The following is a 16784-nucleotide window of genomic DNA, read 5'->3' on the forward strand; positions in this document are numbered from 1 at the left end:
TTCTCACTTTATTTTGTGAACTCAGTATGATTTTAACATTAAAAATTGATAACGATATAGTATAAATAGAGAAAACTATAGACTAATTTTACTTATTATGTATGCAAAAATTCTAAAAAAAATTATTAATAAATGTAATCCAGCAATTACAAACAACTAATAACTATGACCAACTAGGGTTTAGTCAAAGTGTGCAAGCATAATAAAATATAAGGAATTATATTTTATTCCTGGGCATGGTGGCTCATACTTGTAATCCCAGTACTTTGGGAGGTTGAGGCAGGAGGATCACTTGAGGCCAGGAGTTTGAGACCAGGAGTTTGGGCAACACAGAAAGACCCCACATCTAAAAAAAATTTAAAAATTATAAAAAAATAAAGAGAAAATCTATCAACATAATTCATCACATCAATGAAGAGAAAATTATCATATCAATGTTGAAACATCTTTTGATAGAATTAGCAGCCCATTCTAGATTTTGGTGAAGTATAATTGGTTTAGAATGTCTGGCACATACTATGATTGGTTAACCATAACCCATTTCCAAGCTCCTTTTCCTTGACTGCTTTAATTATTGAGGTTAAGTATGTTCAGTAACTGCTTTCTTGAAGTGAGAGTTTGCCATGTGACTCATGCTCTCTGAAATGTGCTGAGGTTTTTCCAATAAAACTTTTGCTAATCTGATAAAAAGAGATCAGTAGTTGGTGCCACCCCTTTCTCTCTCCTTTTTGCCTTGAATGTGACTGTGATGCCTGGAGCTGGTACAGCCATTCTGCAGCCATGAGGCAACAAGCATGAGGGATAGGCCAACCTACTCACAAATGTATTTCTGTCTTTGCTGAGCTGATACATCAACACTAATAGTTGTCAATTTCTAAATTTCTTGTTTAAATTACAATCAGGTTTCCTATTACATTCAACCAAACACACTCCTGACTTAATCAGAAAGAAGCAACTTAAAACCAAATACTAAAACCCATAACAGTTACCAAAAACCGATAGCAAATATTCTAAGTAATAAAATACAGACACTATTTCAATTCAAATCAAGCAAGAGATACTCCAAGATGCTTTCTTCTGCCATTCTTGTTCAACAATGTTCTTGAAGGCTCTAGGGAATAAAACAAGATCAATTGGAAACACACACACACACACACACACGCACACACACCCCAGACACACCAAAGCAAAAGAAGACAAAACTAGTAAAACCCTACCATAATGCCATAAATGAATTTTCTAAAATTCAACTGTAAAGAATGTGGAGTTGTGTTTTTGTGAGTTAATAAAATGATATCAGTTGTACAGCTAGCTGGGAATTCTGGAGTTGGGGTGTATTGTCTAAATCAACTCTGGGACTACTGATAGAACATGCCTGCTCTAGTTCAAATATCAGTTGATTGGACTCTTCAGGACATTGGCAGTAAATCTGGGAATTTCCCAATTCTTTGTTTCCTGTTTGTTGGGGAGATTGGTCTAAGAAAATAATGGGACTATAGAAATTCATCATCTACCTCCCCTACACATGTTTCCCACCCCTGCCCCCAGATAAAAAGCTATCTTGTTCTCATTTGAACTCAATTGCTGATTGTTTTTAGAGTGGAATTTGCATTGTCATAGAATGCTTTTTTTTAATCAATATAAGCAACGAGAAAAAGATAAAACCCTTTTTTGCTTACCATGTGACGGTTTTCTCAGAAAATTAAAGAGTCTTTAGTAAAATCTACTAGAATTAATGCAGAATTTGCTAAAGTGTTCAGATACCAGCTAAATATAGAAAAGCAAGGTCTTTCACTATTTCATCAATACTGAAGTAAAGGTTAAAAATTTCATTAGCTGTAATTGCAAAAACTATAACATACCTATGAAAAAACTTAACAGAATGTACAGCACCTGTAAGAAAATAAACCATTACTTGAACAAATGAAAAATCATACTATATTCATGGATGGGAAGATGTGATATCTAAAAATATTATTTCCCCCAATTAATATAAATTTAAAGCAATTTCAGTTAGAGCTCTGCATTAGGATTCTCCAGAGGGTAGGCAATATATATATCTACACATGTGTATATATACATGTGTGTGTGTGTGTGTGTGTATATATATATATATATATATATATATATATATATATATATGAGTTTATTGGAAAGAGTTGGCTCAAACGATTACAAGGCAAAGTCCCATAATAGGCCATCTGTAAGCTGGGAAGACAGAAGCTGGTAGTAACTCAGTCCAAGTCTGAAAGCCTCAAACCAGGGAAACCAAAAGTGCAGCCTTCAGTCTGTGACCAAAGGCCCAAGAGCTCCTGCCATGCCACTGGTGCAAGTCCCAGAATGCAAAGGCCAAAAAACCTGAATTCTAAATGTCCAAGGGCAGGAGGAGTGGGAGGAAGCATCCAGCATGGGAGAAAGAAGGCAGCCCGAAGGCTCAACAAGCCAGCTTATCCTACCCTCTTCTGCCTGCTTTTGTTCTAGCCGGGGTGACAGCCAATTGCATGGGTCTTCCTTTCCCAATCCACTGACTCAAATATCAGCCTCCTCTGACAACACCCTCATAGACACACCCCAAAACAGTACTTTACCAGACATCTACACATCCTTCAGTCCAAACAAATTGACATCTAATATTAACCATCGAAACCCCAACAGTGTTGCATTTGTTTGTTTGCTGGTTTGAATTCAGTAATGTGATGTTAAAGATTATTTGAAAGAGTAACTTTATCTGAGATTGTTAAAAAATATTAAAAACAATTGTGAGAGAGTCTTTCCATTACCATATTTCAGAATATATTCTAAAGTCACTGTAATAAAACCAACCTGATATAAGCAGGATTAAAAGGAATATGGAGCAAAGTAGAGAATTAGAAATAGATTCCACTCGGTAGGAAGAGCTTGATTTATTTAATTAAAGATGTTGGCTCAACTGGTTCTCCATCTCGAGGAAAAATCAAATTAGTTCCTCATTTATATCATAGTCTAGAATGAAATTCAAATGGATAAAAAAGTTAATACAAAAACAGAACAATAAAAATTATAAAAGAAATTTGGAAAGCTGAAAATACTACCCAGGATTTGAGGAAAATTTTCTTAATTAAGATAGAAATCCCAGAATTTATAAAAAGAAAGCTTAACTATGCAGTATAGAAAAAGTAGAAAAAGTACAGATTACAAATGCATTTGACAGGTATATTAGGCTGTTTTTGCATTGCTGTACAGAAATACTCAAGACTGGGAAATTTATAAAGAAAAAAGGTTTAATTGGTTCATCATTCTGCAAGTTGTAGGATCATGGCACCAACATTTGGTTGGCTTCTGGTGAGGGCCTTGGGAAGCTTACAGTCATGGTGGAAAGCAAAGTGGGAGCAGACATATCACATGGCAAGAGCAGGAGCAAGAGAGTGAGGTTGGAGAGATCCCAGACTTTTAAACAACTGGATTTCACATGAACCAGCTGAGTGAGAACTCGCTTATCACTAGGGGGATGGTGCTAAACCATTCACGAGGGATCTGCCCCCATGATCCATTCACTTCCCACCAGGCTCCACCTCCACAATTGGGAGTTGTGTTTCAACATGAGATTGTAAGGGACAAACATTCAAACCATACCATTCTGCTCCTGGTTCCCCAAATCTCATGTTCCTCTCACATCTCAAAATACAATCATGCCCTCACAATAGTTCTCTAAAGTCTTAACTTGTTGCAGTAATAACTTTGTTATTACTGAGTCGAGTCTCAACTCAATAACTTTACTGACTAAAGTCCCAAGTCCCAATTCTCATCTGGAGATGAGTTCCTTCCTCCTGTGAGCCTGTGAGATCAAAAGTTATTTACTCCCAAGACACAATGATGGTACAGGCATTGGGTATATATTCCCATTCCAAAAAGGAGAAATTGGCCAAAAGAAAGGGGCTACAGACCTCACACAAGTCTGAAACCCAGTAGGGCAGTCATTAAATCTTAAAGTTCCAAAATAATCTCCTTTGACTTTATGTTCTGCATCCAGGGCACGATGGTTCAAGGGGTGGGCTCCCAAGGCCTTGGGCGGCTCTGCCCCTGTGACTTTGCAGGGTTCAGCCCCCATGACTTCTCTCATGGGTTGGAGTTGTGTGCCTGCAGCTTTTCCAGGTTAAGGATGTGACCTGTCCGTGGATCTACTATTCTGGGATCTGGAGGGCAGCAGCCTCCTCCACACAGCTGCACTAAGCAGTCCTCTGGTGGAGACTCTGTGTGGGGCCTCCAATTTCACATTTTCCCTCTGCACTGCCCTTGTAGAAGTTCTCTGTGAAGGCTCTGTTCCTGTGGCAGGCTTCTGCCTGGACCCCAGTCTTTCTTATACATCCTCTGAAATCTAGGTGGAGGATGCCAAGCCTCCTTCACTCTTACATTCAATACACCTGCAGGCTTAATACCATGTGGAAGCTACCAAGGCTTATGGTGGCTTGTGCTCTCCAAAGTGGGGGCCTGAGCAGTATCTGGGGCCCTTTGGGCCAAGGCTGAAGCCGCAGCAGCTGGGATATGGGGAGCAGTGTCCTGAGACTGCAGCGGGGCCCTAGCTGTGGCCCACAACTAGGGCCTCCTAGGCCTCTGGACCTGTGATGGGAGGATCTGCCTCAGAGATTTCTGAAATGCATTTGAAGCCTTTTCCCCTTTGTCTTTGAGAGTAGCACTTGGCTCCCTTTTAGTCATACTAATCTCTCTAGCAAGTGACTGCTCCACAGCCAGCTTGTATTTCTCTCCTGAAAATGCCTTTTCCTTTTCTACCAAATGGCCAAGTTGTGAATTTTCCAATTTTTTTAATGCTCTGCTTCCCTTTTAAATTTAAGTTCCAACTTTAAGTCATTTATGTGCTCCCATATCTAATTGTAGGCTGTTTGAAGCAGACGGCCACTTGAATGCTTTGCTGTTTAGAAGTTTCTTCCAACAGATACCCTGTCTTCACTCTTAAGTTCTAACTTCCACAGATCCCTAGGGCATGAACACAGTGTCGCCAAGTTCTTTGCTAAGGCATAACACAAATGACCTTCACTCTAGCTCCCAATAACTTCCTTATTTCCATCAGAGACTCCCTTAGCCTGACCTTCACTGTTCACATTTCTATGAGCATTTTGGTTACAACCATTTAACCAGTCTCTAAGAAGTCCCAAACTTTTCCTCATCTTCCTTCTTCTGAGCCCTCCAAACTCATCCAACCTCTACCCATTACCCAGTTCCAAAGCTGCTTCCACATTTTCAAGTATCCATGTAACAATGCCCCACTCCTTGGTATCAATTTTCTGTATTAGGCTATTTCTGTGTTGCTATAAGGAAATACTTGAGACTGGGTAACCTACAAAGAAAAGAGATTTAATTGTCTTACCATTCTACAGCTGCATAGGAAGCATGGGACCAACGTCTGCTTGGCTTCTGCTGAGGGCCTCAGGAAGCTTACAATCATGGCGGAAGGCAAAGCGGAAGCAGGCACGCCACATGGTTAGAGTGAAAGCAAGAGGACAGAGGGTGAGGGGAGATGTCTCAGACCTCTAAACAACCAGATCTCATGTGAACTAACTGAGTGAGAACTCACTTATCACCAAAGAAATGATGCTAAACCATGCATGAGGGATCCATCCCTGTGATCCTACCACCTCACACCAGGCCCCACCTCCAATAATGGGAATTACATTTCAACATGAGATTTGAAGGGGACAAACATGTAAACTACATCAATAGACAATGTGTTAAAATCTATATATACAGTGATCTCTTACAAGTTTGACAAAAACATAAAAGGAAACAAAAAAAAGTCCCAAATGGGCAAAAAGATATGAGTAAGTACTATGGAACAGCAGATACTAGGGGCCAGAAACATAGAAAAAAGTGGTCAGGTTTACTAATAGGGAAATGATTTGCTACTGCTTTAGATCCTGCATTAATATGACTTTAGATATGACTTCAGACTGACAAAAAGGAAAAACAATGGTAACACCTATTACTGACAGGTATGCAAGAAAATCTAAATTGCTACTAAAAATATGAATTCTTATTGCCATTTTGAAAAGTGTTTTTTATCTATCACAATTCATTATGATAAAAATACATTTGCCTTTCAAACCAGCCTTCTTCAAAATGCAATCTCATAGGAATGTACTTTGTAGAAATAAAAGGTTTAAGTCAAGGATGCTTATTAATGCATTGTTTATCGTGCAAAAATTGGGAAACAAAATGAATGCACATCAGTAAAGGAATGGTTGAATTGTATCAGTGTATCAGTCAGGATTTAATGCAGGAAATAGAAAGTACTCCATGTGTTTTCTGCAGAAAGAGACGTAATACAAGGAATTATAGGGTTACTCAATCATTGGAAGGGCTGTGACTCCTAAAACATCACAGAACTGACCCATTGAGTAGGTCACCACTGAGCATGTGTGATATCATATCTAGGTAAAATGGTGGTGTGTGTGTGATTTTATGAACATGGAGGAAAGTATGGAGTGCTTTATACTAGGTAGTAGACACACGTTATCTCTCTCTGTGTGTGTGTGTGTGTGTTGGGGCTGAAATGAGGGAGGAGAGCAGGGAGGAAGAGGCAAGCAGAGAGGCAAAAAATGCTGTCCTAAACTCAAGCATATATATGATCCCATTCGTGTAAAATTATATTATTTTGCACATATATGACTATGATTAGAGAAATTAGAATAAAAACTAGGATTAGATCTACATCCAGTGATGATATCTACGTTTACTGACCTGGAGGGTGGAATAGTTTGTTATTCTAATAGCCTCCAATGAAGCCATATGCTTGTGCAGTCTCCTCTTCCTCTGGCCCTGGGCCTGGCCATGTGACTTGCTCTGGCCAATGGGACAAACGTGTTGCAAGCAGAAGCTTCTATCTGTGCACTGGGCACATTCCTCTTGGAACGCTAGCACCATGTGAAGACATCTGCTGGACACGTATTGCCAAGCTGATAGCACCAACTACCAACATGTGAGTGAAGCCATTTGGACTATTCAGCTGCTAAATGACTGTCTTCACATGAATGGCCCCAGGGGAGAACAGCAGAAGAACTGTCCAGCTAAGCCTTGCTCCAATTGCTAACCGTCAGAATCGTAAGGAAATAAATGACTGCTCTTTTAAGCTGGAGGTTAGCAAACTTTTTCTTCAAAGACCAGAGAATACATATTTTAGGCTTGTGGGCCATATGGTCATTATCACAACTGCTTACCTCTGTGTTGTAGGGCAAAGCCAGCCATAGACAATAAAAAACATGAGTGGTGTGTCTGTGCTCCAATAAAACTTTTATTTACAAAGACAGATGGCTGGTTCACAGCCTGTAGTTTGGCAACCCCCTATTAAATTAGTCAGTTATGCAGCAATCACTGACTGATAAAGAGAAATGTCCATCACATTGTCAAATGGAGAAAGTCAAGTTGTAGAATGATGTATAGAGTGTGATTTTATATTGTCAAAAAACCCTAAAAATAACCCAGAAAACCTCTTGTATATGTGCATGTCTGCATGGATACATATGCATAAGTGAGGATAAAGTTCCAGAAGAATATATGCCAGCCTCTTGACTCTGGATGCAAAGTAGTGGAGAATTGGGTGTAGGCATGGTGGAGGTATACTGAAATGAATAGTTTTATGTTGTTTCATGTTTTACAATGAGCATAGTAATTCTGAACTTTGAAAAAAGTTAAATATAGAAAAATATACGTAAGTGCCTTGAAATTTATATTCGGTGTGGTTGAAGATCACATAAAGCTAATGATGCTGTCCATGGAAGGCATAAAAAATGTTCTCTAGCTCCATCTTCCATCATTACTAGAGGATGCAAGGCCTTTGCTGTAGGGCAGGAGTGGGTGGCTGGTGGTGACAGGAAGGACGTACCTGCTGAGGATGAGCGGTAATTTTCTGTTTGAGTCTCTTTTCCTAGGCTTGGATTTTCTAAAGGTAGAACAGAGGTCTGAAAGTCATAGTCATTGCTTAATAGCCTGGCCACCGAATAATTCACGAAGGCCCTCCATCTTGCTTCCTCTGACTAGGTCTTTTTGGGTTGAGTCTGTTCTTGGCCAACTGCTGCCTTGCCACAAGAATAGCTCACTGAAACAGCAGGGCCTCCTGGCAAACTCTTGCCATCATTACCGTGGGCTGTGGGAGCCTGTGTTATAATTCGTGAAAACGTGTCCTCACTGGAATGTAAAATTTCTTCTTTTCTCTGCAGAAAACCTCTCTTGATTGATCATTTCAGTTGTTGAGAAGGAAATCGTTTATAAGAAGAATCATTGAATAGCATAGCAAGTTTTTAAAAAGCGCTTAATAGCCTCTGGCAGAAATTCCCTATTGAGTCAGTGAGTGTGGGCAAAGACTGTGAGATGAGCCCTTACACAGTGGAACTTTACAGTGAATGCTTTGACCCTCTGACACTTAGCCATCCCCTCACAGAAAGGCCAGTTGAGTCAATCAGGAAGAATTGCTCTCAGGCCCAGATGACTGACAATTTAAACATATTTGGAAACTATGACTAATATACATGGGTGGAGAAATTTTTTGAAGGGAGCTGTTTAAGAAAAACTATTTGAACTAATAGTACTTCACTTAAACACTTATATTAGGCATATGTATGCATATGTATCTCATATACACACATATATGTGCATGTATGTATCATATACATCTCTCTCTCACACACGCACCCCTTATCCTGCAAAATGTTTTAGCAGTTTGATATCTATTATTACATTTAAAGAAGCATATAGATGTTTTTTGGAGACAGGGTCTCACTTTACTGCCCAGGCTGTAGAACACTGGCACAATCATGGCTCACTGCAGCCTTGACCTCTTGGGCTCAAGCAGTCCTCCCACCTTAGCCTCTCAAATAGCTAAGACCACAGCCAGGCACCATAATGCCTGGCTAATTTATTTATTTTAAATTTTTTTGTAGAGATGAGGTCTCCCATGTTGTCCAGGCTAGAACAGACTTACTGATAATGATTTAAGTCCATGTTTGGTTTAGTCTTAATTTACCTGTATAAGAAAATAATTTCATCAATTGATGATATCATGCTGATGTGACAATAAATTTTGAATAAGTTAATTTAGCTTGACAGTGAACCTGATTCCTATAGACTTCTTGGTGGCAGGGCAAGAAGGAACAAAGCAGGCATGTGCAACTAAGGTGCTGGTTTTTCAAATGCCAGCATGGCCCACAGCAGTGGGGAAGGAGGGCATAAACCACCCTTTTTTGTCCTCTGTGAACCAAAGGTAAGACTCAGGAATAAAATACACAAAGGGAGTTAGAACTACCAAACCCAGGCATACTTTGAAAGGACATGGAACAGAATCCCTTTGAGAATATATTTATTTTTTGTGTTTATTTTTAAAGAAAAAAAAAAAAGATAATACCACCATAACCAAAGAGGATTTGACACAGTAAAACTAAAGTGCAAGAATTAGTTTGAGAAAAGGTGTCCCATCATGTGACAAAGGTTTGGAATAAATGGCCTTGAGGACCCTCCCAGGCCAATTTCCTTGATTGTATATTTACATGACAACTAGGGCACAGGGTATCTGGTGTCGAGCAAGCACCACAATCCCTTGGGCAGGATGGCTTCAGTATTGCATCTCAGCTGAGCTTCATCTAGGCTGGTTTATAAGTTAAAAAAAATTACCAGTTGGATGCAATGTTCACTATTGGGGTGATAGGTACACTAGAAGCCCTAATCTCACAATTATGCAATTATCTATGTAACAAATCTGCATATGTACTCCCTGTGTTAATCTGTTCTCACACTGCTTTAAAGAACTATCTGAGATTGGGTAATTTATAAAGAAAAGAGATTTAATGGACTCACAGTTCTACAGGCTGTACAGAAATCAAGGCTGAGGAGGCCTCAGGAAACATACAGTCGTGGTGGAAGCAAGCACATCTTCACATGGCGACAGGAGAGAGACAGCGCGCATGAAGTGGGAAGTGCTACACACTTTTAACCATCAGATACTGTGAAAACTCATTATCACGAGGACAGCAAGGGGGAAATCCACCCCCAGGATCCAATCACCTTCCACCAGGTCCCTCCCTCAACATTGGGAATTACAATTCAACATGAGATTTTGGTGGGGACACAGAGCCAAACTATACCACCTTCTGAGTCTAAAATTTTAAAAAAAATATGGAAAAGAGAGACTGGTTTATGCACTCTCTTGATAATTCAAGAACTTCAGTTCTGGAAATTTGGAGACAGAGGGACTCTAGAATTTAACTTGTCCCAGCTGCTAAGGAGTGCAACCTCTTTCTCAATGCTTTGCTAGGATGAATGACAAAAAGAGTGGCTAAAGTTGGGAGAAACACAGTGCATTAGTTCATTTTCACACTGCTATAAAGATGTTACCCAAGACTGGGTAATTTATAAACAAAAGAGGTTCAGTTGACTCACAGTTCTGCATGGCTGGAGAGGCCTCGGGAAACTTACAATCATGGCAGAAAGTGAAGGAGAAGTAAGGCACATCTTACATGGAGGCAGGAGAGACAGAGAGAGCTCAGGAGAAACTGCCACTTTTAAATCATCAGAGCCTTTCGCTGCCTGACCGCCGCCATCATGGGTCGCATGCATGCTCCCGGGAAGGGCCTGTCCCAGTCGGCTTTGCCCACTTGGTTGAAGTTGACATCTGACGACGTGAAGGAGCAGATTTACAAACTGGCCAAGAAGGGCCTGACTCCTTCACAAATCGGTGTGATCCTGAGAGATTCACATGGTGTTGCACAAGTACGTTTTGTGACAGGCAATAAAATCTTAAGAATTCTTAAGTCTAAGGGACTTGCTCCTGATCTTCCTGAAGATCTCTACCATTTAATTAAGAAAGCAGTTGCTGTTCGAAAGCATCTTGAGAGGAACAGAAAGGATAAGGATGCTAAATTCTGTCTGATTCTGATAGAGAGCCGGATTCACCGTTTGGCTCGATATTATAAGACCAAGCGAGTCCTCCCTCCCAATTGGAAATATGAATCATCTACAGCTTCTGCCCTGGTCGCATAAATTTGTCTGTGTACTCAAGCAATAAAATGATTAACTAAAAATAAAATAAAATAAAATAAATAAATAAATAAATAAATCATCAGAGATCATGAGAACTTGCTCAATATCCTGAGAACAGCATGGGGGAAACCACCCCCGTGATCCAATCACCTCTCACTAGGTCGCCCCCTCGACGTGTAGGGATTACAATTCCAGATGAGATTCCATTTGGGACCAGAGGATGGGTTTTTTAGGGCATTAGTGTGTCCTTTGTCTGTCATGCCCCTTTGCCAGCATTTGATGGGGAAGGGCCTGACAGAGAACAGAAAGGAGATTTTAATGGGCACACGAGGCTTCTAATTGCCCATCTCTCCAACCTAGATGTGGCTGTCTGCCTTGATATTGTTGGCTTCAGTGAGGCAGTTCTGTGAGGGGAGGCCTTCGATCACATGCAGGAGCAACACAGTGTGTAAGTTAAGCACATGGAGTCTGGAATCAGACTCTTACCAGCTGCATGACTTTGGGCAAATAACATACCATGTTTCAGTTTCTTCACCTATTCAGATGAACATAATGACATGCTTATAGGGTACTTGTAATGATTAAGTTATGTTTCCATATGAAAATACACTATTATAGGCATATAATAATCCAAGTACTGGGCACAAAAAAACATAATTTAAGTACTTAATAAATCATTCCATACATTTATTGTTTCTCACAAAGCATTTGTTGATATCCTTATGGGCAGATAGAGTCAGATCAACACTAACTCCTATGCCAAAGGGTTCATAGACCCTGATCTCGGTTTTTTTCTTGGAATATCTGGGAGGGCATTCATTGGAGGTGTGCTCCCAATTTAAGTGATTGGCTGAATTGAAATAAGCCTGATTATGTGGAAGAAGAAGATGGCAGTCCGTGAGGACAGGCTAGGGAACAGCAGTAACTAAAAGCAGCATTTTGTTAGGCGAATGCTGTACTTGAGGGGGCCTTCGACCAAGTTCTGTTAGTGAGACTTGTATTCCCTGCACAAAGGTCCTGCTTGTCTATAACATTTATTCCATTATTATCCAATCATAGAGCCTGATGACAGTCCTTCATTATCCACTTGAGAGGACTTTTTGGCTCTAACAGCATAGCAGAGAACAGGAACCAGCTGCTGATTGGGAAGGGCAGACACATAATCACTCAGCTTGTATTAATGCAGCGCAGGGAAAGTGACAAGTCTGCAGTTCATGTTCTTACAAAGATGATGAGCTGTCTCAAACCAGCAATTTGGCTAAAAAAGAGTCTGTAAGACTCCAAGTAAATTTGTCATTTTATGTTCCCCTCCTCTTTCCTAAGTGTTAATGCAAGTTTGCAGTTGAATTTCAGACATTCTGAAATCTCATTTCCTGGCATTCATTGATGCTACACTAGAAGCAGGATGCTAAATTGCTAAGGACAGTATATTTTTCTTTTGCACCCAAATGAGTCTTAGAACAACATATATGTATACATATACTTTTTCTATTATTCTTTTTGCTGTGACTTTGTAGTCTTCTGACCCATAAGCTATCTCATTTCATTCAGTTCTTGAAATTTTTGGTGAGTCATTGTTACAATACCAACATGACTCCATGGGTGCCCAGATTTTTTTTAAAATTATACTTTAAGTTCTGCGGTACATGTGCAGACTGTGCAGGCTTGTTACCTAGATATACATGTGCCATGGTGGTTTGCTGCACCCATCAACCCGTCATCTACATTAGGTATTTCTCATAATGCTCTCTCTCCCCTAGCCCCCCATCCTCTGACAGGCCCTGGTGTGTGATGTTCCCCTTCCTGTGCCTATATGATCTCATTGTTCAACTCTCACTCATGAGTAGTGTTTGGTTTTCTGTTCTTGCAATAGTTTGCTGAGAATGATGGTTTGCAGTCTCATCCATGTCCCTGCAAAGGACATGAACTCATTCTTTTTTATGGCTGCATAGTATTCCATGGTGTATATGTGCCACATTTTCTTTATCTAGTCTATCATTGATGGACATTTGGGTTGGTTCCAAGCCTTTGCTATTGTGAACAGTGCCACAATAAACATATGTGTGCATGTGTATAGTAGAATGATTTATAATCCTTTAAGTATATACCCAGTAATGGGATGGCTGGGTCAAATGGTATTTCTAGTTCTAGATCCTTGAGATATTGCCACAGTGTCTTCCACAATGGTTGAACGAATTTCCACTCCCATCAACAGTGTAAAAGCGTTCCTATTTCTCCACATCCTCTCTAGCATCTGTTGTTTACTGACTTTTTAATGAGTGCCCAGATTTTTAACATAGCAGGCAAAATGTCCTTTCCTCTCCTCTCCTCTCCTCTCTCCTCTCCCCTCCTCTCCTCTCTCCTCTCCCCTCCTCTCCTCTCTCCTCTCCTTTCCTTTCTCCTCTCCTTTCCTTTCCTTTCCTTTCTTTTTCTTTTTCTTTTCCTTTTCTTTCCTTTTTTTCTTTTTCCTTTTTTTTTTTTTTTTTTGACAAAGTCTTGCTCTGTCTCCCAGGCTGGAGTGCAGTGGCATGATCTCGGCTCACTGCAACCTCCACCTCCCAGCTTCAAGTGATTCTCCTGCCTCAGCCTCTCAAGTAGCTGGGACTATAAGTGCACACCACTATGCCTGGCTCAGTTTTGTATTTTTAATAGAGACAGAGTTTTGCCATGTTGGCCAGGCTGGTTCATACCCCTGGTCTCAAGTGATCTGCTCACCTCGGCCTCCCAAAGTGCTGGGATTATAGGCATGAACCACTGCACCTGGCCAAAATGTACCTTCTCTGGAGTCAAGTGAATGACATCTGATTTTACAATTTGTCCTGGCATTCTTGAGGTTCAGAAAAGACTTGGAAAAAAATATTCAAAACAGAGGGGCTGGAGAAGGAATAAAAAGATACGATGCTTTTGAAATACAAAATTCTATCAGTTGCAAAGAGAAATATTTCAGACTGGGAACAAATCAGAGCTGTCCAAGGGGGGAATTTGCCAGCTGAAAACGATGCTGTGGCAGCTCAGACAAGAGAAAGCAGAGGAGTCACAGTTGGGAGGCAGAGAGGCAAAGTTATGGACATGAACCCGGGCATTTCCTTGAGATAATTCAGGCTTCCAGAGGTGGTCCAAAAGGGTTATAAAAAGACTTGACAGCTTGACGAATGTGGACATCATTTTTTTTTTAACAGTGTAAAGAATGGAATCCTATACAAGAATATTCTAACTAGGAAAAGGATTATCTTTGTGTAGACTAGCTGTACCGATCTGGGCCTTGTGCCACCTGCTGCCAGCTGTCCCTACAATATGCCAGTTTACACTGATGTACTGGCGGGTGCATCAAATATTCCTTTAATGGCAATAGTGATAGTGTGTTGTTTTCAGCCTTTTTTGAGCTTTTTTGCATTTTAAGCACTCTTTTTGTGTTGGGGCTTTGGACATTTATTGGAACTAGTAGCAAGTATGTTCCTTAGCTGAAGGAAGACTGCTGTGCACAAGCCCTCTGGCTGCTCCAATCACCTCTGCAGAGCTGTGGCAGGCACGGAGAACAAGCAACTATTTCTTGAAAAGCCTACAGCAGTTCCTTGCTGCTGTCAATAATGGTAATTATAGTTACAGAGCACTGTCCCCTGAGGAGTTCAAAGCATTTTATAGTTGCTGTCCCATTGATCCTCATAACACGAGTGTAACAGAGAGAAGGAGTAAGCATTGTCATCATTTTATAGATAGGGAGGCCGAGATGACTTTCAGTTCATGTGGGGCACATTACGTGTAGAGGTTTTATGATTTCTGATGTGCTGCGTTAATTACCCCGTTAAAGTGCATTGCCTCCAGAGCAGCCTTTCTCAATAAGGATCTCAACACAGGGGTATCCCAAAGACTTTGGCTGCCCCAGAATGCAAAGTCATTTAAAGATGATTTAGCTCTTTTTATTTTATTTGTATTTTCACCAAAAAAAAGCTGTAGAGACAGTTACTTCACTTGAGCATAACACTGGGCTTTGAGATTACTGGCAGCCAAGGATAAAAGGCAAACATGATGACTTGTGAAGGTCTCTATCTGATAAAATGAAATATGCTATGAGACAGGGGGATTTTAGGTGTGTGAGATCAAGTGGACAAGTTAGCGCAAGAATAAAGATTAATTTTGTATCTTTCTGTTTTTTGTTTTGTTTTGAGATGGAGTCTCGCTCTGTCGCCCAGGCTGGAGTGCAGTGGGTATGATCTTGGCTCACTGCATCCTCTGCCTCCTGGGTTCAAGCGATTCTCCTGTCTCAGCCTCCCAAGTAGCTGGGACTATAGGCGCCCGCCACTACACCCAGCTTATTTTTAGTATTTTTAGAAGAGACAGGGTTTCACCATGTTGGCCAGGTTGGTCTTGAACTACTGGTTTCAAGTGACCTGCCCGCCTTGGCCTCCCAAAGTGCTGGGATTACAGGCATACGCCACCACGCCTGGGCTAATTTTGTATCTTTTTGAAGCAATCTAACGCCAATCACAAAGAGTGGCTGCTCACTCCCTTGCCTGATGTGGCCTGTTTAAGCCCTTGTCTGCCAGCCAGGAGGACTTGAAGGAGAAGGAGAAAGCCTCCTGGAGCAACCTCTCCATGGATAAAAAAGTTGAGTTGTGTTGCATTCAGTTCAACAGGAGCTTTGCTGGGATAAACATGGGCATGAAAATGTGGAAGATCGTTGTGGGCACTGCCATGTTCTTTGGCTTCACAGCTCTTGTTCTGATCTGGGAGAAACACCGTGTGTGGTCTCATCCCACACAGCTTTGATGAAGAGTGTGGGCATGCAGACCAAGAGGATGCTAGACCTGAAGTCAGTCCCATCCAGGGCTTCTCTGCCAACCGGTACTACAACAAGAAACAGTGGAAGAAGCAGGAGTCTGCTGTTTGTGCATCTGAACCTTGCCTCGTTCTGTCACTGCCAAGCAACTCAGCATATTTACCAGAAACTCATTATGTCAAATAGTGCCAGTGCTAATAAATGAGCAGTTTCCATGGAAAAAAAAGTGGAAGGTGAAATGTGGTTAAAATTGGCATCAAGGGCATCCTTAAAAGGAACAATGGGAATAAAAAGCTTAAGTGCCACTTAGTTTCTTCAGGTGGAAAGTGGTATCGGGAACATTTTCCCCAGATGTCAGCCTCCATCTTTGTAATATTAGATAATGAAGTAGATTCTTCTTACATCAGCCATCTCAGTCTTCTCCCTGACTTGCAGTACTGCTTGGATGTCTAGAATCCTCAACTGGCCTTTGAGAGCAGTTATCTCAACATGTACCCCAGGGGCAAGCTCAGATCCCCAAGTGAATACTAAATTCCAGAGAGGGTCCTATGCTCACTGTTGTCTACAAGCTTCCTGTAAATCAAGAGCCCTTTCAATGAGTGTTTGACAGCTGAGCTTTCTTTCTTACTTGTACTCTTTACTCTCAGCTGTTTGAGAATAACCCTTCTGAGGGATGCATTTTAGAGGCTTAGCATCTGCAGTTCTAGAAAATAAATGAGGATGTCACTAACTACCTAAACTTAAGCATTGTCAAAAATAAAATGTTGGTATTCCAAAAGTGGTCAGTAGACCTTGAGTATTCTTTCCAACACTATCTTTGTGTATGACTTAGTCCTTTTTGTGTTGCTATAACAGAATACCACAGACTGAGTAATTTATAAAGAAAAAAATTTATTTCTCACAATTCTGGAGACTATGAAGTCCAACCTCAAGGTGGTGGCCTCTGGTGAGGGCCTTCTTGCTGCATCACCCCACGGTGGTAGGCAGA

At 40.8% G+C, this 16784-nt stretch overlaps 1 protein-coding gene across 1 annotated transcript; it reads left to right on the forward strand.

Annotated features, from left to right (window-relative positions):
- Positions 1-10556: 10556 nt before the first annotated feature.
- LOC102127453 (small ribosomal subunit protein uS15-like) lies at positions 10557-11046 on the forward strand. The gene has a single exon (XM_045377117.3). The coding sequence runs from the start codon at positions 10582-10584 to the stop codon at positions 11017-11019; it is 438 nt and encodes a 145-aa protein (XP_045233052.2). The 5' UTR covers positions 10557-10581; the 3' UTR covers positions 11020-11046.
- Positions 11047-16784: the final 5738 nt, after the last annotated feature.

This window comes from Macaca fascicularis, chromosome 17 (genome assembly GCF_037993035.2).
Source record: "Macaca fascicularis isolate 582-1 chromosome 17, T2T-MFA8v1.1".
Taxonomy (NCBI): Eukaryota; Metazoa; Chordata; class Mammalia; order Primates; family Cercopithecidae; genus Macaca; species Macaca fascicularis.

Excerpts from the sequence above, each read along its gene's own strand:
- LOC102127453 (XM_045377117.3), top strand. The coding sequence starts at position 10,582 with ATGGGTCGCATGCATGCTCCCGGGAAGGGCCTGTCCCAGTCGGCTTTG.